Genomic DNA, 27,892 nt, shown 5'->3' on the forward strand with positions numbered 1-27,892 from the left:
AACACCTGAGAAGGGGGGAGCTTCTTCTCCCCTTTCTTTCCTCCCCCTGCCAGCTGTTACCATGGAGCCCATTTGTAACTTATCTTAAAAATGTAGACATCTTTGTGAAGCCCCAGCTCAAGGCCAGAGGCCTTGTTTGCACATCTCTACAAAGTACTATACTGGATATGTTTGTGAAAAACTAGTAAGGAGGTGTCCAGCACCTGGAGTGCTACTATCTTCTAGGCCAGTGGCCAAGTATACAGGGCGACACGAAAATAAGAAGTTTATCTACATTGAACTCTTTTGCAGTGACTCTTTTGCTGACAGTCCTAAAATCAGCCATGGTGAAGAGGGCTTTTCTGTGGAAAAAACTACTAGGTGTAATTTCATATGGAGGGAGTCAGTTGGTCATCTATAAGAAATACCCAAGCATGCCCAAGGACATTGGGAAGGTCCCTCTGTTAAAGTGTTCTTTAAATACCACAAATAAATATATTGCATCTGGGACTTTCACAACCAAAACTGATTAACCAGGAGCTGAAATCCCCATATCAGAAACCAAAGTCTGATATCATAAGAACAATTAAGGGGTTAGGGATCATGGCAAAATATACCACAAATCAATGTCATTTAGCTAAAACTATTTAATTTAAAAGTATACTGTTAGAAGATCGTATAGCCAGAGGTTTGTATTTAATAGGACCCAGGATTAAGGATGATAGATAAAACCTTGAGGAACACAAATTGGGAATAATTTAGTTTTGGCTGGAGGAATGCAGAATGAAAATGATGGTAGTAATAGGACTTTGAAAAAAGGAAAAAAAAAAATAAAAGTAACTAAGATCCAGTTTTGAGGTCATCTGTACATGGCTTTAAATTGTAGCTAAAGAATGTTTCCCTGTCTACCATGTTTAATGACAATGGAGTCTGGAATCATGTAGCTAATGACCTAGTTCTCCAACTCACATCTAATCAAAACATAACACAAGTACACTTTTAAGGATAAAATTTACTAGTTTGATTCATGTGTTTACAATAGATGCCCTTGTTTATTCCACCTATTCCAAATTAAATTGTCTGAATCAATTCCATCATCTCAGAGGAATACAAATTTTTCATGTTACCTAAAAGAAAGGGGAGAAGAGAGGAAATAGACCTTCCTTTCTATAACAGTTTGCTTTAAAAGAAGTAAGATTTCTCAAAGGACATCAGCAAGAAAAGGTCTTGGTGAGGATATCTTCATGCTGCTGCAGGTGCACCGTGCCAATTCCTACTGCAGGTGCTGCCAAAGGGGGTCGGCTCACGAGACGGAGCTGTCATTGAAGGAGAGAAGAGATAAAATGATTTTGATTGGAGTTCTGCCTACTTCCCCCAAGAAAGTACATATATTTCTCTTAGCTTATTTAACCATAAGTCACCTTTCTGGAGAAATAATGAGTCAGAGAATGATTAGAAAGAAATATGTCAACACTAACAACCAATCCGATTCTAGGCATGAGATGGTGGTGGGGATTGAACCCAGGGCTTATGTGCATTCTAGGCAAGCACTGCCCCTTATCCTATTCTTAAGTAACTATCATTTGTTGTTAGCTATAGTTTCCTTAATTAGAACTATTTACAGGGGCTGGGGATGTGGCTCAAGCGGTAGCGCGCTTGCCTGGCATGCGTGCGGCCTGGGTTTGATCCTCAGCACCACATACAAACAAAGATGTTGTGTCTGCCAAGAACTAAAAAAGAAATAAATATTAAAAAAATTATCTCTCTCTCTCTCCTTAAAAAAAAAAAGAACTATTTACATGTGAATGTGGTTTGAGCTTGAGTGAACTCTGTTCCAATCAAAACAGAATAAAAGACAAACAAGTACAATCGCTTGTCTCATTGTTTTCTCCTTCCTAAGGAAAATCAAGGAGTATATCAGCCTTCCATGAATACCAGCTTTGTAACTGGGCCTTGAACAAGTATTAATTGGGTGTATGGTGTTTTAGTTTTTGTTTCGAGATGCGGCTTACTATATTGCCCAAACTGGCCTCGAACTCCTAGGCTTAAGTGATCCTCCCACCTCAGCCTCTAGAGGAGCTGGGACTACAGATGCACACAAAGGGACCCAACTAGTCCCACACTATAAAACAAGTCTACTATTAGTCTACTATTATCCTGCTTCTCCAAGGCTTTGACTAAAAAGGCTGAGGGAACTAATGAGAAAGGGAGTAAACAAGTAAGGGCTTTACTTTGGGGAGTTAATAATCATACTTTCATTTACATGATATTATAGTTTGTGCATCCTTAATCCAAAACCTGAAATGCTCCAAAATCCAAAACTTTTTGAGCACCAAGTTAGTGTTTTCTTCCAAGGGAATAGTCTAAAATTAGAATTTCTATTTTAGTTCATCTTTAAAGAATTGGACTGGGGATAAGCCCATCTGTCAGCTCTCTAGGAAAAACATGCCTTCACTCACACACACCTCAAAACACCACAAGAAAGCTGTTACCTTGCAGGCCAGTTGCTTTTCAAACCTTGGAGCAACAAAAAACCATGGACCCATGTTCTGAGGCTCTTCCTGACTCCATATAATGTCTACAAAAAAAAAAAAAAATTCATTTTAGCACCTCAAGTAAACATATATACCAAAAGCAGGGAGGGGAGAGATGTATGAATAGATATCCAACCTCAATTAAATATGTGCTTTTCCAATATGGCATTGTATTGTTTATATTTTTTTCTGACAAATACATAGTCACACATTCACAACCACAATCACGATACAAATGGTTCTACCAGTGCCCCAAATTTCCTCATCCTATCCTCTTGTAGTCAGTTCCCCCTTCCACCCCCAAACATTGGCAACCACGGATCTTTTCTCTATCCCTAGAGTTTTACATTTTCCAAAATGTCATATAAATGGGATTGGGGTGTAGCTCAATGGTGGAGTACTTGACTAGTATACTCAAGGACCTAAGTTCAATCCCCAGCTCTGCAAACAATACAAAACAAAAAACAATAACAAAATGTCGTATAAGAAATTATTTGGGTGTAGTTCCTTCTAGTCTTTTTCCTTCTGTATGTATATTTATATTTGTATATACACATAATTATAAAAATTCACCTTAATGAACATAGAATTCTGGAATATATGGTTTTGTATACATTTTTTAATCATGCAAAAAGCAAGCATTTTTATGTCATATAAACGGAATCATATTATATGTAGGTTTTTCATCCTGGCTTATACATTTGTGACTTTTACATGTTTTTGTGTATAGCAATATTCACTCTTTGTGTTGGGTAGTATGATATTATACAGATGTTTATTGTTGCTGCGGGTAAATTATGTTTATTCATGCATTGAATGAATGATATTTTGGTTATTTCTTATTTGGAACAATTACTAATAAAGCTGCTATAAACATATGTATATGGGGGCTGGGGATATAGCTCAGTTGGTAGAGTGCTTGCGTCACATGCACAAGGCCCTGGGTTTAATCCTGAGCACCACTACTACTACTACTACACAACTAAGAATAATAATAATAACAACAACAACAACATATACATACAGATTTTTCTGTGAATGTGTTTTCATTTCTCCTGGGTAAATATCTAGGAGTGGGATTGCTGGGTCATGTGGTACCTTGACATTTAACTTTATAAGTAACTATTTTTCAGGGTGGCTGCAGTAGTTTGCTTTCCCATCACGAGGGAGTGGGGGCTCCACTGCTTTGCATCCTCATCAGCACTTGATATCATCAGTCTGTTGTTTTATTTTGATTTAACTTTAGCCATTTTGGCAGGTGTATGTCCATATCTTTTTTAATTTATTTCTTTATTTTTAATTTTTTTTTAGTTTTTCGTCGGACACAATATCTTTGTTTGTATGTGGTGCTGAGGATTGAACCCGGGCCACACGCATGCCAGGCAAGCACGCTACCACTTGAGCCACATCCCCAGCCCATATGTCCATATCTTATATTGGCTTAATTTTCATTTCCCTTACCACTAATGACATTGAGCCTCTTTTCAAGTGCTTGTTTGTCATCCAGTGCTTTGGAAAAGTGCCTTTTCAAGGCTTTTGTACAGTTAGAAAAAACTGATTGTTTCTTAGCACTGAGTTCTAAGAGGTCTTTAGATATTCTAGATAGTCTTGTCAGATATGTATTTCCAAATATTTTCTCTCAGCATGTGGCTTGACTTGAATTTTCTTCACAGTGCTTTTTATAATACAAGTTTTTTGTTTTGATAAAGCCAAATTTTTCTTTTATGGAATTGGTTTTGATGTCATAACTAAGATATTTTCATCTAACCAAGGTCACAATGACTTTCTTCTGTTAATTCTATAGTTTTACATTTAGGGCCATGATCAATTTGGAATTAATTTCTATAAGATGCATTCAGACATCAAATACTCCAGCCTTGACTTGTATTTTTTAATTATCATATATTTCTCACAAATGATAGCACAGCATTGATAATCCCCAAACTCTCAAGAAATTAGCAGTTTTAGATGACAGAAGGGCAGAACTAAGAGGGACACCAAGAGAGACACTGACTCAGGAGTACTTTTTTCATATTCTTAGACTCCGAGAAATTTGATTTTCTTTTCTTTCTTTTTTTGGAACTGGGGATTGAGCTCAGGAGTACTTTACCACTGAGCTACTTCCCCAGCTCTTTATTTTTTTTAATTTTGGGACAGGATTTCACCAAGTTGTGTAGGACCTCACTAAGTTGCTGAGGCTGATCTCCAATTTGCCATCCTCCTGCCTCTGGCTCCTAAATTGCCGGGATTACAGACATGCACAGCTGCACCTGGTGAGATTTGATTTTCTAATAACTCACACTTCCCCCACCACCTTTTGAAATCTGAAATAGTTTGAATAGATTTCATATAACTAAAAAGCAAAGAACACTAACAATAACAACTCTTTACCTTTCACGTGTGTATATTTGCTCATCTCTTGCTGTAGTGAATCCAATGGGAAAGGGCAGAGTTCCTCTATTCGTATCAGGGCAAAGTCATGTTTCTTGGTCCCTAAAGATTCTCTTTGTTTCAACAGGGCATAGAAATGCTTACCACAGCAGAATACGAGGGTCTTCACTCTGTTGGGGAGAACAGGAGCAACAGAATGGGGGAGAAATGCTCCCAAGAATTGTGTCCGAGGAAAGGGGAGACTAGATTTCTTCAGTGGCTCACTAATGAAGCTGTGGAGGCATGGTAACTGGGGTCAGTTACTGGCAATCCTCTTGAGCCACAAATGCCTCTGAAGTTCATTCTTTCATGCACACTCTAACTCCTATTCCACTGCCTTAAAAAAAACTTATTTCAGGATAGGGTCTGGGGATGGAGCTCAGAGGGAGAACACTTGCCCAGCATGGTACCATGGTGAGACCCTGGGTTCAATCCCCAGCACCACAAAAAAAAAATAGAAGAAAATAAAATTATATCAGGGTAGAGGAGATTTTAGTTACTTGGGATTCTCCAACATGAACTAAACTTTACTACTAACTGAACATCTACCCCAGGGTATGAAAACAGAGAAACAATTAAATTACTTTTTTGGATCCACAGATGAATCACCAATGACTGGTTTGAATGTTGTTCCTGGTGCCATTTCTTGAAGAGTTGACACAGCTGCCTAAGGGAGAAAAAAAGCCATACATGTATCAACTAGTGGAAAAGAGATGCAGCTTTCACTTATAAGTGATCTTTCCCACAAGTAGCCTAGAACTGAGAGTAAGCACACAAACTAACAAAAACAGTATATTTCCCCAAAATATCAGACTAAAGTTAAGTAAAATTGCCTTTTGTCTATGCCACACTACAGGTGTCATGATAAGTTTTGTTTTGGGGGGGTCTTTTGGTAGCACTAAGATTGAACCCAGGGCCTCGCATATGCTAGGCAAGTACTTTACCACTGAGCTACATCACAACTCTTTTTGTTTTATTTTGAGTCAGGGTCTTGCTAAATTGTTTGGGATGGCCTTGAATTTGTAACCCTCCTGTCTCAGCATCTCAAGTATCTAGGATTACATGAATGTGCCACCACACTGGGCTACAACAGAGTTTTAAGAATTCAATGGCCAGGGGAAGGGAGGGGGCATGGGGTTATTAATGATGGTGGAATGTGATGATCATTATTATGAAAAGTACAGGTATGAAGACATGAATTGGTGTGAATATACTATGTATACAACCAAAGATATGAAAAGATGTGCTCTATATGTGTAATAAGAATTGTAATGCATTCTGCTGTCATATAATATATATATATATATATATATATATATATATATATATATATATATATATACACACATAAAAGAAAATTTTAAAAAAGAATTCATTGGCCAAGATAGCATACATCTATAATCCCAGCTACTCAGGATGCTGAAGCAGGAGAATCTCAAATTCAAGGATAGTCTATATATATATATATAAAGAAAATTTTAAAAAAAGAATTCATTGGCCAAGGTAGCATACGTCTATAATCCCAGCTACTCGGGAGGCTGAAGCAGGAGAATCTCAAATTCAAGGATAGTCTGGGCAATTCAGCAAGACCTTGTCTCAAAAAAATAAAAAAGGTTAGGGGTTGTAGATCAGTGGTAAAGAACCCATGGGTTCTAGCCCCAATAGTGCAAGAAATAGCAAAACTAATAATAACAATAATTTTAAGAATTAAAATTTCAGACTGGGCACAGCCGTACACGCCTGTAATTCCAGAGACCGAGGAGGCTGAAGCAGGAGGACAGAAAGTTCAAGGCCAGCTGCTGTAATTAATGACACTCTGTCTCAAAATGAAAAATAAAGAAAGGGCTGGGGATGTACTCAGTGATAAAGTTCCTGTGGGTCCAATCTCTAGCACTACAAAAAATAAAGATAAAATTTCTAATAATTCCATTAATAATATACATGTTATATTTACTATCACTATGATAATATGATTTGAGGAACAGGTGACAATCTTGGAGATACAATGAAAGTTGGATCAAAAATCCTAGATACATGGGCTCAGGTTGTGGCTCAGTGGTAAAGTGCTTGCCTAGAATGTGTGAGGCACAGGGTTCAATTCTCAGCATCACATTAAGTAAGTAAGTAAATAAATAAATAAAATAAGGATATTTTTTTTAAATCCCAGATACATGTTTCTTAGAAATAAATTGTAGGAATGGGGTTGTGGCTCAATTGGTAGAGTGCTTGCCTCACATGTGTGAGGCGCTGGGTTCAATTCTCAGCACCACATATAAGTAAATAAATAAAGGTCAATCAACAACTAAAAAAGTTTTAAAAAAATAAAAATAATAATAAATTGTAGTAATTTTACATTTTGATTTGATCCCTTTAAGATTGTTTCAAAAGCCAGGTATGGTGGTGCATGCCTATAATTCCAGTGATTTAGGAGGCTGAGACAGGAGGATCATAAGTTTAAGGCCAGCCTCAGCAATTTAGCAAGACCCTCAGAAACTTAACAAGACCCTGTCTCAAAACAAAAAATAAAAAGGGTTGAGGATATAACTTGGTAGTAGAGCATCCCTGGGTTCAATCCCCAGTACCAAATACAAGACAAAACAAAAAAGATTGTCTTACACTATCTGTGTCAAAAGAGCTCTTCCAAAAGAATTGTGTTAAACGGGGTTGCATTAACTTTTCACTTTTGTTCTTTTCCTTCTCTCTTTCTTTTTTCTTCCTTCCTTTCTTTCTTTCTTTTTTTTTTTTTTTGGTACTGAGAACTGAATCCAGGGGCACTTAAAACACTAAGCCACATCCCCAGCCCTTTTGAAAAATATTTCATTTAGAGACAGGGTCTTGCTGAGTTGCTCAGGGCCCCACTAAGTTGCTGAGGCTGGGTTTGAACTGGCGATTCTCCTGCCTCAGCCTCCCAAACTGCTGAGATTACAGGGATGTGCCACCATACCCGGTACATTAACTTTTCTTGAATGTACTGTGACGCTGTGATGCTTCTAGGCCGCTGATTACATTGGGTGAAAGAGAATAAGTAGACCTCTACAAACAGCAGAAAACGATGAAAACAACTTGAAGTACATTTCTTCAACATTGATTCCCAGGCCTGAGACTAACTAACAGTATCTGCTATAGACATCCCTCCTTACAACACAAATGGATAGCAAACTATATTTCCAATTATTTTTTTCGAGTTATTCTTAAATGGCTAAAGATAATGAAAGCAGCAAAGTTAATTTGAACTAAAAAGATATTTCTGTAATTTAGAAATATTATTAGACATAGAAAAGAGAGAAAAGTGGAATACAAAAATGATAAGGGAAGAAAAGCTTATTAACCCTGTAAGTAGTTTTCTACTTACAGGGAACCTGAGCAACATCTTGGGAGAAGCCACAATGAGGGGTTTTCTGAAGTTCCGGACCATTTGTCGCCTAAGCAAATGGAAATACTGCGCAGGAATAGTTGGGTGTACCACAAACATATTCACGGTGTCTCCGTCCACCCCCTCCTCTCTGCTGTCACACATCTAGATGAGAAATGGCAAGAAAGGAGAAAGAAGTTCAGATTGTCTATTTCAATCATAGTAACAATATGAAGGCCAAAGGGAAACGTGTTTTCAATTAGAGCAAACACACTTCTCTCCATTAGAGAAAAATATTGCAAGGTAAATTTATGACCTGTGAAATACTGACCAAAAGAGAGTTCTGAGGACTCTGTCCATTGGCCCAATGCTTTGCCATGTTAACACAGCGGTTCCCAGGGAGAACTAACTGCAAAAATCATCTGAGAAGAATCTTTTAAAAAACATATTTTGCCAGGTATGGTGGTGCACAACTGTAATTCAAATGACTCAGGAAGCTGAGGCAGGAGGATCACAAGCCCAAGGCCAGCCTCAACAACTTAGCAAGGCCCTAAGCAACACAGCAAGACCCTGTCCCAAAATAAAAAATAAAAATAAAAAAACAAATAGACTGGGGATGTAGTTGAACGCCCCTGGGTTTACTCCCTAGTACAAAACAAAAACAAAACTTATAGTTTAAGGTATGTATGAAGCTAGCTACAGGAGGTACTCCTTCCTTCCTTCCTTCCTTCCTTCCTTCCTTCCTTCCTTCCTTCCTTCCTTCCTCCCTCCCTCCCTCCCTCCCTCCTTTCTTTCTTTCTTTCTTTCTTTCTTGTTGTTGTCATTTTCTGGCACTAGAGATCAAACCCAGGATCTCACACATACTAGGCAAGTGCTCCAGCACTAAGCTACACTCGCATTCTCTGCAGTGGGTAGTTCAAAGAACCTAGGAAACAGTGTAACATCTCTAGGGATCCAATAGCATTCACCATACTTGCAAGAACCGTTCTATGCGACATGAGGAATGGTCTGGCCCAGCCCCGTCATAGCCGTGTGGAAGGAGAATAACAATGCCACTCTGCAGGAGCCACTTGGTCTCTCCTGGAAAAGCAGGATGCAGGCAATAAGAACTCCATGAAGCAGGTGCAAAATAGTCTGCCATGACTTGGAAAGTGAAACAAATGTCAATTTGAGATCTAACCCCTCAAAAACCTTTCCATTACATGCATTTGCCAGCACTGTCACCTAGCACTGTCACACCATACTTAGGGGGAAATATCCATTTTGCTTGGTAAAAAACCTATAATTACATGGGTCCTTGGCTTTAGTGAGTAGAAGACAAACTGAAAGATAAAAGTCCTGGCTTCACAGACAGTATGTGCCACTCTTGACTTCACTGCAGACATAACCCTTAACAAGAATGGGCATCTCCTCCCCTCCTCACAGCACGGCTGACAACATAGGCTACTGTCCTGAAAAGGAAGGTGGAGGACACTTCAGAACAGTCTCTGGACATGTCAAAAGTTCAGGCTCCTGGGGCACTTCTTTCCTCATAACTAAAAAGTTAGAGAAAAACACAACTATAGGAAAGATCTAGGACATATAATCAAAATCTAAGAGCAGGTACCCCCCAGAAAATGGGACTGAAATCTGGACTTAAAGACTTTTCTTCATACACATTGAATTTTACAATAAACAGGTACTGCTTTTGAAACTTTCAAATGTCAGACACTTGAGAGACCTGGATTGTGGGGAGCAGACTTCCAAGTCTACCACTGACTCTCACCACAAAACCTCACTGTTGCCTGCTGATTTCTTGTGCTATAGTTAGTCACTCAATATACCCCCAGAACAGCCGTGGAAGTCAGACAGCCTAGAAGCTGGCAGGTACATCATAGCTCCCTACAGCCAGGCACAGTCCCCAGGAGACAGAAGGTGCTCCCTGCCCAGCTGTTGAGTGGTACACAGCCGGCTGCTGACAGAGCACTACGATGTTCTTCCCAGCAGCTTGTCAAGCTGTCTGACAGCTGCCACATGCCAGTGGATGACAGGATGAGTTCGTGACTATCCAGAGATGCTGTGACATGCAGGAGTCTCAACAGTAGCAGTGTCCCCCTTTCATTCATTTGTCCCTATGAGGCCCAGGCCATGCATCCGTCACCCAGCCACACACTGACACTGACCTCCGGAGATGAATGTGTCTAAGATGATCTGGGCTCCATTGAAGAAATCACCAAATTGAGCCTCCCAGATGGGCAGCAACTTTGGGCTTTCGATGCTCATCCCATATTCAAATCCCAGGACAGCTTCTTCTGACAGGGGACTGTTGCTGACCTAATCCCAGGAAAGAGAACCAAACACTGGCATGCGAGGGGACATCTGGCAGGGGCCCACAAAGAGAAAGCATCACATTTATACAAACCTCTCAAAGGCAAGAGGGACGTAGAGGGAAGCTTTGCTTTCATTCATCAACACAGTCCTTACTGCTCAGTATCAGTGATGCATTTGGGAAAAGTCAGGACAAAGAGAGGAGAAGAAAAACAGGTTGGAATATGGATATTAAAGATTTTCTCCAAAGAAAAGCAATACATTTCTCAGATGGCCTACCTTTGGAGCTGTGAGTAAAAATGGGTCATCAAAACTTTTTTTTTAAAAGTCATTCAAATAAAGATGGAAAAGTTACAAAATAAAGGCCTATTTTGATCAGAATCCATTATTGAAGCATCACATTTTCATGATAAGGCAAAAGAACAATCATGATATATTAAGATTTTTAAAAAGCAGAATACAAAATTAATCTCTGAGGAGGTTAAAGAGACATGATAGTTAAATGCAACATAATTCTGGATTAGATTTGAGAAATATATTGGTAATAATGCATCAATGTTAATTTCTTGGTTTTGATGGTTATATTGGGTGATGGAGACTGTCACTGTAGGAAATACAAACCGTAGGATATCCGGTTAATAACTTTTTTTTTTAATTGGTTGTTCAAAACATTACAAAGCTCTTGACATATCATATTTCATACATTTGATTCAAGTGGGTTATGAACTCCCATTTTTACCCTGTATACAGATTGCAGAATCATGTGATTCTGCAAACCGGTTAATAACTTGCTAGCAAATGGTTGGTTTAGGATGAGAAAAAAAGTTCCCTTGTATCATATAACCAACTTTTTTGTAATTTTGTGTTTATTTCAACATTAAAAAAAATTTTCTGGGTTTTTTGGGGATGTTTTGTTTATTCAATTTCTTTTGAGAGATGATCTTGCTATGTTATCTAGGACAGCTTCAAAATCCTGGGCTCAAGCAATCCTCCTGCCTCAGCCTCCTGAGTCTCTGGAACTATAGGCATGCACCACTACACATAATGGTGTACCCCTATAATCCCAGTGATCCGGGAGGCTGAGACAGGAGGACGGAAAGTTTGAGGTCAGCCCAAGCAACTTAGAGAGATCCTATCTCAAGACAAACAAAAATTTTTAAGAAGAGCTGGAGATACGAGATATAGATCAGAGATAGAGTGCCCATGAATTCAATCCTTATTACCACCAAAAAAAAAAAAAAAAAGCCTGCCACATTTCTCAGTTGTATGAGTGTCATAAATAGGACTTGGGTAGTCACTTTACTTGGATCTTCACCTGTCCTCACCTCCTTCTTCATCACTCTTCCTACCCAAATGACATACCTACTCCTTATGTATTCATGCCTTCTTTCTGCTTCTTCTGGGACCTGCTCCATCACCCAGACCCTCCTTTATTGGCTTTCTCCCCTCAGCACATAGACACTTGAAAGCTTTAAAATAAAACAAGAAATATTCCTATGACTTGGGCTCCCCAGCCATTGCTTCCTTTCACAGTAAACTAAGTACAGATGCTTCACAACTTGAGATTGGATCATGCCCCAATAAAATCATCATACAATAAGAATATTGAAGGCCAAAGTGTGTTCACTACATTTCATCCACCAAACATTCTATCTCAGCAATGTGACACTCTACAGAGTGTCCACTGATCCCTTCTTGATCGTGTGTCTGATTGGCAACTGTGGCCCGCAGTAGCTGCCCAACATGGCGAGAGAGGGCTGTACCACCTGTAACTAGCTCAGCAAAAGAATAAAATTCAAGCTATGGTTTTCATTGAACATGTATTAATACAATATGTATCAATACAATCATAAAGAAGCAAAACTAAGTCAAACCAGCATAAGCCAGGGACCATCTGTATAACCTAGTTTCTGCCTGTCACTCTGGGAAACAGCTTGGCATGAACTCACCATCTACTTCCCAGTTGCTAAGTGTAATTGGCCAGTCATTCTTCCTCTTATCTGACCCTCCCTCCTTGCTTATCTGACCCTCCCTCCTTGAGCACAATGACAGTGACTTAAGGTTCTCCTGCCTTTCTGGATACTCATATGAAACCCTTTCCCTTGTCTGCCCTTTAAATGTTATTTCCCCCAGGATCCTGCCCTAGGTCCTCCTCTTATTCTACTCTCTCCAGCAGATTCTCCTACCCCTGTGGTTTCAAAACTTCTACACTCTGATTACTTCTAAATCCAGCTCAGGACCCGCATCCATTATTAGCACCAGGTATGCATATCTAATTGCCATAAAAACCTCTATGTCATCTGGGAGTGGTGGCACACACTTGTAATCCCAGCAATTTGGACTGTTGAGACAGGAAGATCATTAGTTCAAAACTGGCCTCAGGGGCTGGGGTTGTGGCTCAGTGGTAGAGCGCTCCCCTAGTATGTGTAAGGCACTGGGTTCAATTCTCAGAACCACACATAAATAAATAAATAGCTGGCCTGGTGGTGCCCTCCTGTAATCCCAGCAACTCTAGAGGCTGAGGCAGGAGGATCGTGAGTTCAAAGCCAGTCTCAGCAGATTATCGAGATACTTAGCAACTCAGTGAGACCCTATCTCTAAATAAAATATAAAAAAGGGCTGAGGAGGAGCTGGGACTGTAGCTCAGTGATAGAGCACCTGCCTCTCATGCGTGAGGCACTGGGTTTGATCCTCAGCACCACATAAAAATAAATAAAGATACTGTGCCCATCTACAACAACAACAAAAAGAAAAAATATTAAAGGGGGGGATGCCTGGGAATGTGGCTTAGTGGTTGAGCACCCTGGGTTCAATCCCTGGTACCAAAAATAAATAAATAGATAGATAGATAGATAGATAGATAATAAAGGTCCATCAATAACTAAAAAAATTTTTTAAAAACTGACCTCAACCACTCAGTGATACCCCATTTCAAAATAAAAAATAAAAATAAAGAGAGGCTGGGGATGTGGCTCAATGGTTAAGCGCCTCTGGTTTCATTTCCTGGTACAACAAACAAACAAACACTACAACCAAAAAGCCTCTATATCATTCTGCCATGTTAAAGCGGTATGTTCAAAATTAAAACGACGTCTTTCCTTACCAAAGCAGTCCCTCTGCTCTCATTTGAGTGGGTGTCATTGTTACTCTTCAGTTGTCCAGGTCAAGCTAGGCTGTAACCTATGTTAGTCTTCCTTCTTTACCCACCCCTAACTCTACCACTCAGTCCTGATCACTTTCATTTTCTGAATAGTCCTTCAATCTGGTTCCATCTTCTACCTACACTGCTCCTGCACTGTAGATTCTGGATCCTAAGATTACCTCCTAGAAGACTGGGGAGTGTCCTTCCCAAATGTCCTAAATTCTTATCCTTCTTACCTTACACTTCCTGAGTACTGTCACAAGCATTCTTCCTAATGTGAAAATCTGCTCACCTGGTCACAATTCCTCCATGACTCCAATTTTACGTGACTTCCACAGCATGGGTACACTAAATGGCCAATCTCTACTCCTGTATCTTCACTGCAGTTTAAACACTAGTCACGTGAAGCCATTTGTAGTTCCTGGAGCAAGCCATGCTCTCTTACTCACAACTTTTATATGTATTCTTGTGTCCACCTAGAATGTTCTCCTTGCACTTATTAGACAGAGTCTAATGTCTTTCAATTCCTAGCTCAAATGAGGCTTCTTCTCCCAAGCATTTCTTGTCTTCCACTCTTAGGGATAGCTGCCTCTTTTCCTATGAATTATTTGTACTTTGTATAAACTTGGATACTTTTTTTTTTTTTCCCAGTGCTAGGAATCAAACCCAGGGCTTTGTGCATGCTAGACAAGTGTTCTACCAGGGAGCTATACCCCAATACACCACTAGCCCTCAAATACCTATTTTCTTGAATCTATTAAGGCTTTTACTTATTCCAAAAAGTATCCAAGATAGTTTATATAGATAAAGATTAAGACACAGAAGAGAGTTAGGGGTTAGGAGCAGATCCTGATGACCTAGTCACTCATGACAGAGGCTGCCCTGATTTCTAGTCCTTCCTTGAAGCCACCATTGATAAGGAAACACTGTCTGGTAACAGAATTCAATACATAGAATGAAGTTAAACCACTGCTTAATAAACTCCACTCATTCTCAATTCCAAGATTAACCAAGGGTTTTTTTCCTAGGATCTTGATACAGAAGGCCTGGTATTAGATAATAAATGATAACTATCTTTAACAGTATCTTCATAACAGATACAAGACATATAATAGGGGCTTTTTAAGTAGCAATATTTGAAAATGATACTAAACGTCAAATAGCAATTCAATGACAGCCTCATTTGAGGTAGAACAGATACAAAACATTTCAATATCTAGTTCACCAATCTCACTTGATCCAAAGGTGAATTTTAAATTAACTTAAAGAAAATGACCTTTAACTAATCTTCCTGGAATATTGCTCTTACCAAGCACATTTTTAATTAGAGAATCACTAAACAAGATTATATTCTCAAACCAAAGGCTAAAATGAAAAAAAAAAAAGAGATGGGGTGCCACTGAACTGGCCTTAAAAATACTTCATTTTCATAAACATCATGTGCTGGGCACTATGCTAACTGTTGGAGAACAAAAATGAAACAACTGAGCTCCTGCCATTAAGATGCTGAAGAAAACAGCACAGAGAATGGCACACAGAAATCCCTGCTAAATTTTAGGGAACACACAATGCCACAATGAGACCCATGAGACCCATTTTCCTCTACAATCCCTGGTACCATTCACAGATTACAAACAAAAAAAGAAAGAAAGAAAGAAAAGAAAAGAACAAGGTAACCTGGAGGAAATGGAGTATTTTTGCTTTGTTTTGATTTTTTTAAATTTTTAAAAGCAGGTAATAGCTTACTACCCACAACTTTGACTAGCTTCAATGACTAACTTACAACTAACTTAAGTAATTTACAACATGCAGATTATATTGTCAAATTTTTTTGTAGTTGTAGATGGACAGCATGCCTTTATTTTATTTGTTTCATTTTTATGTGGTGCTAAGGATCGAACCCAATGTCTCACACAGGCAAGTGCTCTGCCACTGAACTACAGCCTCAGCCCTTATATTGCCAATTTTGAATTGACAAAACACATATCCATTTGACATTTATGTGATTGTAGATAAGTAGCCAGAAGGAAATAGCTTTACTCTAGCCTTTTATTTCAAACGTACACACTACTTATCTACCCACTTAGTACTCCTTTATTTTAAAAAGTCTTGAATCCAAAGTTGCTGACATTTATTCTGGTTGCTTTAAGAATCATGTAACTATTATGGGTTGGAGCTATGGCTAAGTAGAGTGCTTGCCTAGCATGTGTGAGGCACTAGGTTCAATTCTCAGGACTGCATATAAATAAATAAAATGAAGGTCCACTACAACTAAACGATATTAAAAAAAAAAAAAAAAAGAAAGAAAGAAAGAAAGAAAAAAGGAATCCTGTAACTATAATAATTGGCACCTGAATTTTACAATAGATACCAGGATGTCCTACCTCCAGAAACCCCTTCTGATTAGGGTCCATATGGTTCAGAGGAATATAGGTATCATCAGTCTTCTGACAAACCACCATGGCATGCCTTTGACTGAAAGTTCCACGACCGACATCTTGGCCACTCAGTCGGACATTGAAACCTTAAGCAAGCAATCAAGAAAAAAAATAATTTTTTTAAAATCCAGATCTCCACGAATAACTTAAGGCATGGTGGCCCTGAATTCTTTCTCTCTCTTTCTTTTTTGAGACAGGGTCTTAACATGTTGCCCAGGCTGACCTTGAACTCCTGGCATCATGTAATTCTCCTGTCTCAGTCTCCTGAGTAGCCAGGATTACAGGCACACACCACATACCTGGCTGTCCAAATTCTTATACACTGGCTCATCTTAAAATTTTTCCTAAGGATAATAGATTATCCTTATTAAAACATTCCTGTTCTATAGTTAAAAGTCAAGGTAAAGTTGTATAAGAATGGAGAACTGTTAGTTGCCCTAGAAATTTTTTACTAGTGTATTTTAATTGTACAGGAAAATGGGTCTCATGGGTCTCATTGTGGCATATTTATACATGCAAATAACATACTTTCATCCTGTTCACCCCAGATTGTCTCCCTTTACACACCTCTTCCCCCATCTTCCTCCTCTTCTCAGCCTCCTCATTACTTTCATAATCACTCCCCCCCACCAGATTCCACATGAATTAAAACATGTGATACTTGTCTTTCTAAATTTGACTTATTTTGCTTAATGTGATGATCTCCAGTTCCATCCATTTTCCTGCAATGAATGACAGGATTTTATTTCTTTTTTATGTCTTAACAATACCCTATTGTATATACACACCACATTTTCTTTACCCTTTCATCTGTTGATGGACACATAGGCTGATTCTATTACTTGGCTATTGTGAATTTTGCCATGATAAACATGGGTTTGTAGGTACCTATATAACATGCTGACTTTAATTCCATTGGGTATATACACAGGAGTGGTATAGCTGGGTCATGTGGTAGTTTTGATTTTAGTTTTCTGAGGAACCTCTGTACTGATTTCCATGGTGGCTGTACTAATTTACACCCCACCAATAGTGTATAAGGGTTCCTTTTCCCCTGCATCTTCATCAGAATTTAATAGTTTTTTGTATTCTTGATGATGATCATTCTGACTAGGGTGAGATGGACTCTCAATGTTGTTTTTCCTTGCATTTCCCTGATGGCTAGAGATGTTGGACATTTCTTCATATAATTTATGGCTATTCACACTTCTTTTAAGAGGTGTTGCTCTATAAGGGCTGGGGTTGTGCCTCAGAGGTAGAGCACTTGCTTACCATGTGTGAGGCACTGGGTTCGATCCTCAGCACCACATAAAAATAAAATAAAGATACTGTGTCCACCTATATAACTAAAAAATAAAATTTAAAAACAGAAGTATTTTTAGAGAAAACTGTCTTTCCAATACATCTGACACTGACTCCTATATTTCTCAGTATACCGTTGTATTGTCTATGTTCTGGTGAAGGCTTTCAACATGACTTATACTACGATCAAGTAATATTGTCCAGTAGAATGTTTTAGAAACTTTCTAGTAGATAAAAATGATAGTAGATAGTCGTAATTCAGAAAATCACAGAGGTCACATGTATCAAATGTCATTTAAAGTATTCTCCACCACCTAAGAAACTAAACAGAAATGTCTTACCTTGAGCAAGTAAGGAGCCCAAGGCAAGGGTTTCTGCTGTGGCCCAGTCTAAATTTGTTCCGCTCATCACTTTCTCCATTCTGGACTGTAAAATTGAGGTGGAAGCAAAAGAAACTTTTAAGAGCCCATATTCTTTTTCACAAAGAATTTTTAAAAATTGATGCAAAAAAGATAAGTATAAAAAATATTGAACCAGGTGTGGTTTCACATGACTGTAATCCCAGTGGTTTGGGAGGCTGAGGTAGGAAGATCACAAGTTCAAGGCCAGTCTCAGCAATTTAGTGAGACTCTCAAAATAAAAAAATAAAAAGGGCTGGGAATGTAACTCAGTGGTACAGCACCCTTGGGTTCTGTTCCCAATACTCTCCCCTCCCCTCACACACACATACGCCAATACACACAACACAGTACAGAAGGACCTATTTTTAATAACAACTATAATGGTTATTTTTAGCTTTTTTATTTTTATTTTCATTTTCATTTTTTTGTAGTGCTGGTGACTGAACCCAGGACCTTGCATATGCTAGGCAAGTACCCTGCCACTGAGCTACGCCCCCCAGCTACATACAGTTTGAAAAGGGGAAAACAAACATATACTTGGGATTAGTAGTTACCTCTGTGGGGGCACGAGGAGATGAAATTAGGGAGGGGAACATGGGAAACTTTATTTGTACTATCCTGTTTCTTTTCCTTTTTTGGTATCAGAGATTGAACCTAGGAGTGCTCAATTATTGAACCACATCCCCAGTCCTTTTTATTTTTTATTCTGAGACAGGATCTCACTAAGCTCTTAGGGCCTCACTAAGTTGCTGAAGCTAGCTTTGTTTGAGCTTGCAATCCTCCTGCCTCAGCCTCCCAAATTGCTGGGATTATAGGCATGTGCCACGGCACCCAGCATGATACCTTATTTCTTAAGGGGGATGGTGACACATAGTATGCTGGAATAGGTCTATACCTATAATAAAAACTCCAAGAACAAAGTTAGTGTTTTGAGATAATTGAGGGCAGAGTTCCTTCATGTGAGTTTAAAGATGAAGACCTTTAATTCTTCGCTTTCCTGGTTTTAACAGTGAAAGTCCTATGTTCCAAAAAATATATAAGTCCCAGACATACCAGGATGGTTTGTCATATTATAGTAAGCATAAGATGGTATATAAAACATTAGCATTTTAAAATATCTAAATGGTTATCTTTAGGGTATATGTATCAAATTTTGTTTCTTTTATTTAAGCTACCTAAAAGAATTAAAGTGCCTTCTGTTCACTGGCTAGAAAAACTAAAATAGATATTATGCACATTTTAAATGAACATGTATTCCATGTATATATAATGTATCAAACATGCATAAATAAATAAACGGAGGGGAATAAAAAGAAAATCTGAGTTATTGGCTCTCAGCATCAAAACAACACTAGAATCAGTTCCTTAATAACACAATAAATATTTGTCAAATGAATATCCAACTGAAAAGACCAGTGCAACATCAATTCCTTTGCCAAACAAAAATAAAAAGTAATAATGAGCTATTTCAAAGTTCCCCACCTGAACATACATCTTTAGAAGGTGACTGTGCATCTGCAGTTCCTTCGGCACCTCCACAGACTTTACGCCAATAAACTGCAGGAGGTCAAGGGGCATGCCTGTGTTCCAGGTGGTGATTCGAGCTTCTGGTTGAACCAGGCCCTGCCATTGGGCCTGCAGGTTAGTGGCAGGGGGGCTGTAGCGGGTCATGTTGGCTAAATGCTCATTTAACTTGGCATAGTAGGAGGCTTTTATTTCAGAGAGCTCCTCTTGGGTCATGAGTCCACGGGCAATAAGGTGCTCTGCATACGTGTCTGGGATGCTCTTTCGGGCTCTGTCCAAGAGAGAAGGGGAAGAAAGTCAATCTGATCTGCAAAAATCTAAGACAGAAGCAATCACTCTCAAAGGTAATATAGGATGTTATCACCATCAAAAGGCACTTAGGAAATGTTTTAAAACTAGTTAAAGTGGTGGCTATGCAACATTGTGAATGTACTAAATGCCACTGAATTGTTCACTTTAAAATACTGGGGGAAATTTCATATTATGATTTTTACCTCAATAAGAAGTTACCAAAACAAAATAATTACATAAAACTTTAATTAATTAATTAAAGGCACTCCTGAGTAACAACCTCTTCCAAGCAAAGAAGAAAAAAAAGATTCACCTTTATAAGCCTCTGTCTACATTCTGGTAAAAATAATTTGCAGTGTTTTTCCTACAAGTTGGTAAATTCTGGACAATTATTTACAAGACTGACCCACCTAATTATCCATTCAACACAGCCTTTATTTCAAAAAGTACTGAACCCAAAGTTACCAACATCAGTTTCAGATTGTATTAATGATCCTTTAACTATAACAATTAGCACCTGGTTGATTCATAACAATAATATCACAACAAAAATAATGCTATTCTGTTTGTATAATCCTTTAAGCTGTACAGTCTGTTTATATGTAATATCACATTTAATCCTGACAAGAGTGAGAGGTAGGCAGGATTGGTGTTTTACATAGGGCCTGAGGCACATGGAGTCCCGCAACTACTCAGCCCTGAGCTAACCCAGAACCCAGCTTTGTTCCTCTAGGAACAGAGCTCTTCTGCTATGTCCAGAAAGGCCTGTCAAATGTCACTGAGTTTGCTCCTTGGCTTTAATGTATGCCTACGCGGAAACAGGATGAAGGAGGAGTATCTAATTAATTTCTAGTATCTAGAAAAAGAAAATGCCAAAGAAACAGTTGGAATTAATTTTAATAATGTATTTTGGGGGCTGAGGCTGTGGCTCAGAGGTAGAGCACTCCTCTTGCATGTGTGAGGCTCTGGGTTTGATCCTCAGCACCACAAAAAAGGTATTGTTTCCACCTACAACTAAAAAAAAATTTTTTTTAAATAATAAGAATATTTTTTCTTTAAACCAACATATAAAAAATACTGCCATTTCAATACCCAATCAATATAGAAAGCTTGGAAATACTTTGCTTTTCTATTTCACATGCTAAGTCTTTGAAATCTGGTGTGTTTGCTATACAGCACATCTGCCTCAGGCCTGGCCACCTTCAAGTGCTCAATAATCATTTAATGGCTAGTGGCTTCTGTACTTGGACAGCACAAATCTAAGCCTTCATTAAAAACCCTTTGTGGGCTGGGCGTGGTGGCACATGCCTGTAATCCCAGCTAAACAGGAAGCTTAGGCAGAAGGATTGCAAGTTTGATTCCATCTTGGGCAACTTAGTCTCAAAATTAAAAATAAAGTTGGCTGGGGATGGAGCTCAGTGATAGAGCACTTTGCCTTGTATGTGGGAGGTCCTGGGTTCAATCTCCAGTATCACAGAAACAAACAAACAAACAAACAAAAAATGCTTTTGTTACTTCCTAGCTATGTGGCAGTCCTTTTCCTAATCCTTCCAATGCCATCCTCAGCTCAGGCATTAAGAGGTTCAGGCAAAGCTTTGCCTAAGTGCTCTGACCTCAGTCTTCCCAACTGCTAAGTGAGTTGTTAAGCTGCTGTTATGCTAGATTCATGGAACCCCAATAGACCTCCAGGAGCCAAATCCGATGCAATCACACAAGAGTCTTTATTGCAAGCTCGAGCCTGGCTCACAACCGTTCCCGACGCAGCGGTCCCAGGGAGTGAGTCCCAGTCCTTTGTTCAGGGAGATTTTATAGGTTTTGGGGGGATACTCTATGCGTCACAACATCACACAGCAAATCATTCCATACGGCGGGAAAATCAAACAACAAATCTTAACATTGATTAGCACATTCACTGGCGGGAACAAGTTGGGTAGGGGTGATTGGTTAGTACAAGAGGGGGGTTCGTTTGAACTGATTGGCCACGAGGGGTATACGTGCTAAACTACATGGTTTCCCAACTTGTTATCAAACACCATAAACTACTTGGGGGTCATCTGGCATTCCAGGTATTTTCCCTGTCTCATGCTGATTGGAGGTTGCTAGGAGGGTTGCTATGGGTCCTCACCTAGCCTGACTGAGTCAGGGACACCTGGCTCCACAGATCTCTCCTGTTATTTACAGACAAACAACTCAGCAGGGTGGGAGTGCTCTGTGGGTTTTTCTAAGAACAAGGGTCATGACCCCTTCTTTAGGACAGGCCTTGAAGTAGAAGCTGCTATTATTTATTTATTTTTAAAAATGGAGTCACATCAGTTTCTTATTGCCTCTTCTCTATTCAATAAATAAATACATGGAATTTGAAAAATATGGGAAGCTCTCCTGAGACCTACAAGGCGACCATCCCAATTTGCCCAGGACTGTCGCAGTTCAGCACTGCAACTCTCATGTCATAAACAAACCAAGGAAGTTAGTTACCCTATCTGAGAGCATCTATTAAATATTACAGGGTTGGGGATATAAGTCAGTGGTGAAGCACTTGCTAACACGTACAAGGCCCTGGGTTTGATCCCCAACCCTGCAAAATACTGACAATAACTATAACCACCACAAAGACATAAGCACTGTAAGGTCAGGGGATATATTAAACAAAGGCTTATAGTTGCACCTGATGATTTTGTACATGGCCGGGTTGGTGAAGAAAGGCTCATCCAGCTCATTGTGGCCCCACTGCCGGTAGCACAACAAATCAACAATCACATCCTTGCGGAATTGGCGCTGGTATTCAAAAGCCAGTCGTGTGGCCCGGACTACTTCCTCTGGCCTGTCTCCGTTGACGTGGATGATGGCACAGCCCACGAGCTTCCCTGAAGAAGGGGTGGCCGAGATGTAATCAGTTAACCTGGAATGACATTAGCACCCTGCCACCCTGGCCCCCTGACTGCCTACACGGGAAGACATACCAGGTCCTCAGAGGTAGCTAGGTTTGGTTGTTAATGGTTCAAACAAACCCTTAATTCATACAGGGCTTCCAACAGTTAACGTTATACCTGTTAATGTACATCAAGTATTAAATGCTTTCCAATACCTGGTATGCAATAGTTAACATTTGTTATTGTTGTTATTCTGTCATCTTTCTGCCTGAGAGAAAATGATCACTAAAGGATGCATCCTAGAAAAAGATTGCTTTTCTCCAAAGAGAAGTTCCAGAATGGATCCTCACTATTCCTATGAGATTAATCACAAAGAACTCACAAAGACAACCCCTAAAGGCATCCAGTCCAGGCCCTGGACATGAAAACAGAGCAGGTCCTACCATTTAACAGTTATTGTAACTCAGTGAAATAGGAGGGGATAATGAGATCCCTGCCCATCTCTTAAGACAGCTTATTTTCAGAAATTAACACAAGTCTTTTTCTTATTTCCTTAGATTTCAAGATCACACTCAGTGTTCAGTATGCAGCTCAGTGGTAGAGTGCTTGCCTAGTATGCACAAGGCCCTCAGTTCCAACCTCAGCACCACAAAACAAAAGAATAAATTAAATAAAGACTACATTCAGACTTTAGAGGAAATGTTAACTTGGCAACTGTTGGTGACTACTGTCCATATCTGATCCAAAATTAAAAACTGAATAATTATAAGTTTCTCTAGGAATTCCTTGTCTGACCCAGTAACAGCAGTTCTCCTGTGTTACATACCAATGTCACTACAGTATAAAGAAGACCTTCCTCTTTCGGCTGGAGTGGTGTAACCCAGTTGGTTATTGACAATCAAATGGATACTTCCACCAATTCTGAAATGTGGGAGATTAGAGAGCGTAAACGTTTCAAGAACAATCCCTTGACCACAGAAAGAAGCATCGCCGTGAACCTAAAACATGGGGCAGGGTGTGGGGAAAAAAGGAACATAAAGGATTAAGAAATTGAGGTTTTCAAATCAGAATAAATTATTAAAAATACTAACAGGAATAACAAACGACCACCCTCTCACTACTCCTCTGCCTTCCTAAAAATATGCAGGTTAAAGGATTTTCTAGAATGGTTAGGCTGACCTCAAAAACAACTTTCAAAGATGACTCGATGCATCTTTTTCCTCTACCTTGTATCACCACCTATACTCATCACTTCAGCAAACCTTCTAGAACATTCAGCAGCACCACAGAAGGAAGGCTTGTTGCAGATGCAAAGAGAAAATCAGCTTTAGGAACTCTTGTATGAAAAGAGCCTGCAAACTGTAAGGAATAGTGCAAGCTTTGAACCCCTCCTCCCCCCAATCACCTTGTCCACCAAAGAGAGACTGCATCAAGTTTCCATCACTGATCCTGGATGCCACAACGAATATGAGAGTGAAGTGGCAGCAAAGACAAGGAGGTACAGGAGAAAAGCACACCACACATAAATGGAAAGAGGGTTTGAGGACAAAGCAGTATATTATTATAGGGGAATGCCTAAAATATGTTATTCTTCCAGAATATTCAAAGCCTGCTTGATTGGGCTATCATTACAAAACTTAGTAGACAAGGTGACAGAAAAAGGAGGTTTTGGGGTTTTGGGGGGTAGGGGATGGGGGAAGAGGTTATTTTTACATTTAAAGCAAATAATAAAGAAATAATAGATTTTAGAATATGAGCTCTGACTTCCTTTCTTTCTTTCTTCTTCTTTTTTTTTTTAATGCTTGGGATTGAGTCCAGGTATGCTTTACCACTGAGCTACAACCTCAGCCCTTTTTACTTCTGATTTTGAGAGAGAATCTTGCTAAGTTGCTTAGATCCTTGCTAAATTGCTGAGGCTAGCCTTAAACTTGTGATGCTCTTGTCTCAGCTTCCCAAGTCACTCCTGAGTAGCCTGGCTCCAAGGACTTCTCACTAAAAGATAATTATCAGAAATAGCCAAGTTTCTGAGCTAAATAAAATGATTCTCTATGCCCTAACATAATGTAACCATTGAACCTAAGTAACCAAACCAAATATGTAAAGCCAGAAGGTGCAAAGATAGAATTTGAACTTAAGAATTCTTAATTTCAGAGTTTTTGTCTTTTCTTCACTATGGTACATTATAAAGTCCAATACTTAAGCAGGTGCACACCTATAATCCCAGGTACAGGAGGCTGAGGCAGGAGGATCACTAAATTTGAGGCCAGCCTCATCAACTTAGAGTCTGTCTCAAAAATAAAATGAAAAGGTTTGGGGATGTATCTCAGAGATAGAACATCCCTCGGTTCAATCCCCAGTACTGCAAAAATATTTTTAATATAAATAAAGTTCAATACTCAGTATACACAGGGTCAAGGGTTCTGATATCTGAGTATTCCTCCTCACCTTTAGGCCTCCTTGGCTATGACATCTTGTGGGACAATGTGGTAAAAAAGATCAGTACAATAAGAAAGAGGGACGTTTGCCTCTTCTGTGCCTTTTCAGAAATGTTCAGCATTATTCAGGAAATAACAAGAGATAACATCTATTAACAAATTGCATCATTTTCTCATAATCCTAAGATTTTAGTGGTACTGGGGATTAAACCCACAGTCTTGCACATGGTAGGCAATCACTGATATACATCCTCAGCCCTTTTTATCTTGAGACTGGGTCTCACTAAGATGTCCAGACTAGCCCTGAACTTTCAATCTTCCTGCCTCTCAGGTCACTGGGATCACAGATGTGCATCACAGTGCCTGGCAATCTTCAGATTCTTGATGCTAAAGCATGTATATATCATTTGCTGATTTTATTTTCCTTCTTAAACCTAAAGAGACCACTGTGCTCTGCTGATAAAGTTTTGGAGGAGTAATTGTCCTCAGACATAAAAGCTGGGTAAGTTGAAAGCTTGTCAGTTAAATGCAAGGGGTGAGGATGGGCAATGGAAGGGGAGTCATCTTGAAACATGCAGAAGATCACAACTGAGAATCCATTTCCATCAGTTCCAACTCAAAGATAAAACAGAAGACAGCCAGGGGTGCAGTGGCGCACACCTATAATCCCAGCAGCCCAGAGGCTGAGACAGAAGGATTGTGAGTTCAAAGTCAGCCTCAGCAATGGCAAGGTGCTAAGCAACTCAGCAAGACCCTGCCTCTAAATAAAATACAAAATAGGGCTGGGGATGTGGCTCAGTGGTTGAGTGCCCCTGAGTTCAATCCCCAGTACCCCTGCAAAAAAAAAAAAAAAAAAAAAAACAGAAACAGAAGACAGAAGACAGAAAAAAGTAGCATTAGAAATCTCACCCACCATTGTTTTACAGGGTTCAAATTTAGAAGCCCCATATAATTCAGAATCATGTACTTGACAAGGAAAGACATAAGGACACAGCAGGGCAAAAGACTTGGGGAAGACCAAACAGACAAAGGAAGGCAGTTAGTATTATATCTCCTTCCTCCCTTCTTTCCTCCTCCCTCCCTCCCTCCCTCCCTTCCTTCCTTCCTTCCTGTAATAGGGATTGAACCCAGAGGCCCTGTACCACTGAACCACTGAGCTACATCCTCAACCCTTATATTTATCTATTTTTAAAATTTTGAGTCATGGTCTTGCTAAGTTGCTGAGGCTGGCCTGGAACTTGGCTATCCTCCTGCCTCAGCTTCTTGGATTGCTGGGATCATAGGTGTGCTCCATTGTGCCTGGCAAGGTCACATCATTTTAAAGAAATGGACATTTTCACCCCTTACTTCAGAAGTCAATCTTAAGATATACTCAATGCACTAGGTAAATATGAATGACTAAAATAGTTTAGAGATCAAGAATTAAGTCAAGTGAAAGGTAAGGAGAATATATGGCTAATGATTAGACAATTTCTACTTAGAAATACTATAACATAATCAAATCTAATTCTGTCTATTCCCAACAAGTTTTATTATTATTTGCAACAATTTTCAGGCCCATGAAAAATTAATATAAATAGGATAATGTGGCTGTTTCTGTACAGAACAGAATATTCTATGGCATTACACATGTATCTACTTCTATGGAGTTTGAAGACTCCATCACTGATATTCAGAATTAATTTTCTCCCAGAAGTTAAAGGTTCATATGTAAATAAGTGCTCATAGAAGAGAATATGACCCATAGACCAAATCTCTGAATGATATTTGTTGGGTTACCAAAAATTGGGGGAGGGAATATATGAAGAAAGAGCCACAATAATAATTTTTGTTTGCCTTAAAGCCAAAGGCATTCATTTTATTTTTCTAGGTGCTGGGGATGCAAGGCAAGTGCTCTATCTATATCTCTGAGATACACCCCAACCCTAAAGTTTTTTAAACAAACCAGCAAACAAAGTAAATTCACATACTTTAAAATATGTATATATATTTAGATGGATACAATATCTTTATTTTATATTTATGTGGTGCTGAGGATTGAACCCAGTGCCTCATGCATGGTAGGCGAGCTCTCTACCACTGAGCCACAAACCCAGCCCCAAATCCACATTCTTATATATTCCATATATGGTTATACGTAATTTCTCAGAGGGCCACACTTTCAGAGAAATGGTGACATATGTCCTTTTAGAAGGAGTAGCTCTGCCTGTGGATTGTCCCACAATCATATCAGGACAAGTGTAAGCCCCAGGTTAAAATCAGAAGCTCTGAGACTAGACTTCATATTTGCTATTACATTTTTAAAACTCCAGAATTTTCTTTTCCCAAATGTTATCTTAATTTCATTTGAATGTCTATAACCTCCTGTAAGACCTATCAACCCAGACATTCCTTTTCTCTGTTTTTCCCAACTTTTGGCCTCACTTCCTGAAGCTACAGGTACCTGTAAGCAAATGACTTTGTCCCCAGGCTGAGCAGAACCATCCAGAGAGTAGTCTCCATCCTGTCGAGACTGCTGCCTGCCACGGGTTTTCCCAACAGCCACCGGGTTAACAGCTTCAAGGTGTGAGGGGTTAGGTAGCATTGTCACATGGAGGGGACGATGGGCACCAAAGTCCAGGTCCACAGAGGAGGTCAGGTGAGACAGGACATCTCCAGTGGCTGAGAAATTTTCTGGAAATTCACTCAAACCTTGCATTTTACGGAACATAAGCTATTATGAATAAACATACAAGAAGAAAGTGTCTTTCAACACAGTGGAGACTAAGGAAAAGGTGGTTAGCTTAAATAATCCAATAAAAATGTCATGTAAATGCTTTTCTAGTTATTATAAATATGAATCATTTAAAGACAGGCACAGAACCATTTGGAGAGCTTCAGAATCAAA

At 39.3% G+C, this 27,892-nt stretch overlaps 1 protein-coding gene across 2 annotated transcripts in view; it reads right to left on the minus strand.

The window, feature by feature from the left end:
- Window positions 1–973: 973 nt before the first annotated feature.
- Dhtkd1 (dehydrogenase E1 and transketolase domain containing 1) overlaps window positions 974–27,892 on the minus strand; it is a 41,592-nt gene continuing 14,673 nt past the window's right edge. For both annotated transcript variants that reach the window (XM_046442322.1, XM_046442321.1), the window contains 13 exons: window positions 27,449–27,718; window positions 23,397–23,568; window positions 22,366–22,564; window positions 19,368–19,680; window positions 17,826–17,910; window positions 16,129–16,268; window positions 10,458–10,608; window positions 9,269–9,375; window positions 8,296–8,460; window positions 5,528–5,610; window positions 4,905–5,074; window positions 2,472–2,557; window positions 974–1,295 (listed from right to left, as the gene is read on the minus strand). In XM_046442322.1, the coding sequence (XP_046298278.1) occupies window positions 1,191–1,295; window positions 2,472–2,557; window positions 4,905–5,074; window positions 5,528–5,610; window positions 8,296–8,460; window positions 9,269–9,375; window positions 10,458–10,608; window positions 16,129–16,268; window positions 17,826–17,910; window positions 19,368–19,680; window positions 22,366–22,564; window positions 23,397–23,568; window positions 27,449–27,718 (2,046 nt within the window). In that variant the 3' untranslated portion in view covers window positions 974–1,190. The remainder of the gene's footprint in view (window positions 1,296–2,471; window positions 2,558–4,904; window positions 5,075–5,527; window positions 5,611–8,295; window positions 8,461–9,268; window positions 9,376–10,457; window positions 10,609–16,128; window positions 16,269–17,825; window positions 17,911–19,367; window positions 19,681–22,365; window positions 22,565–23,396; window positions 23,569–27,448; window positions 27,719–27,892) is intronic.

Source organism: Marmota monax, unplaced genomic scaffold, assembly GCF_021218885.2.
Source record: "Marmota monax isolate L192 unplaced genomic scaffold, Marmota_monax_Labrador192_F-V1.1 WCK01_AAM20220418_F8-fsc00072, whole genome shotgun sequence".
Classification (NCBI taxonomy): domain Eukaryota; kingdom Metazoa; phylum Chordata; class Mammalia; order Rodentia; family Sciuridae; genus Marmota; species Marmota monax.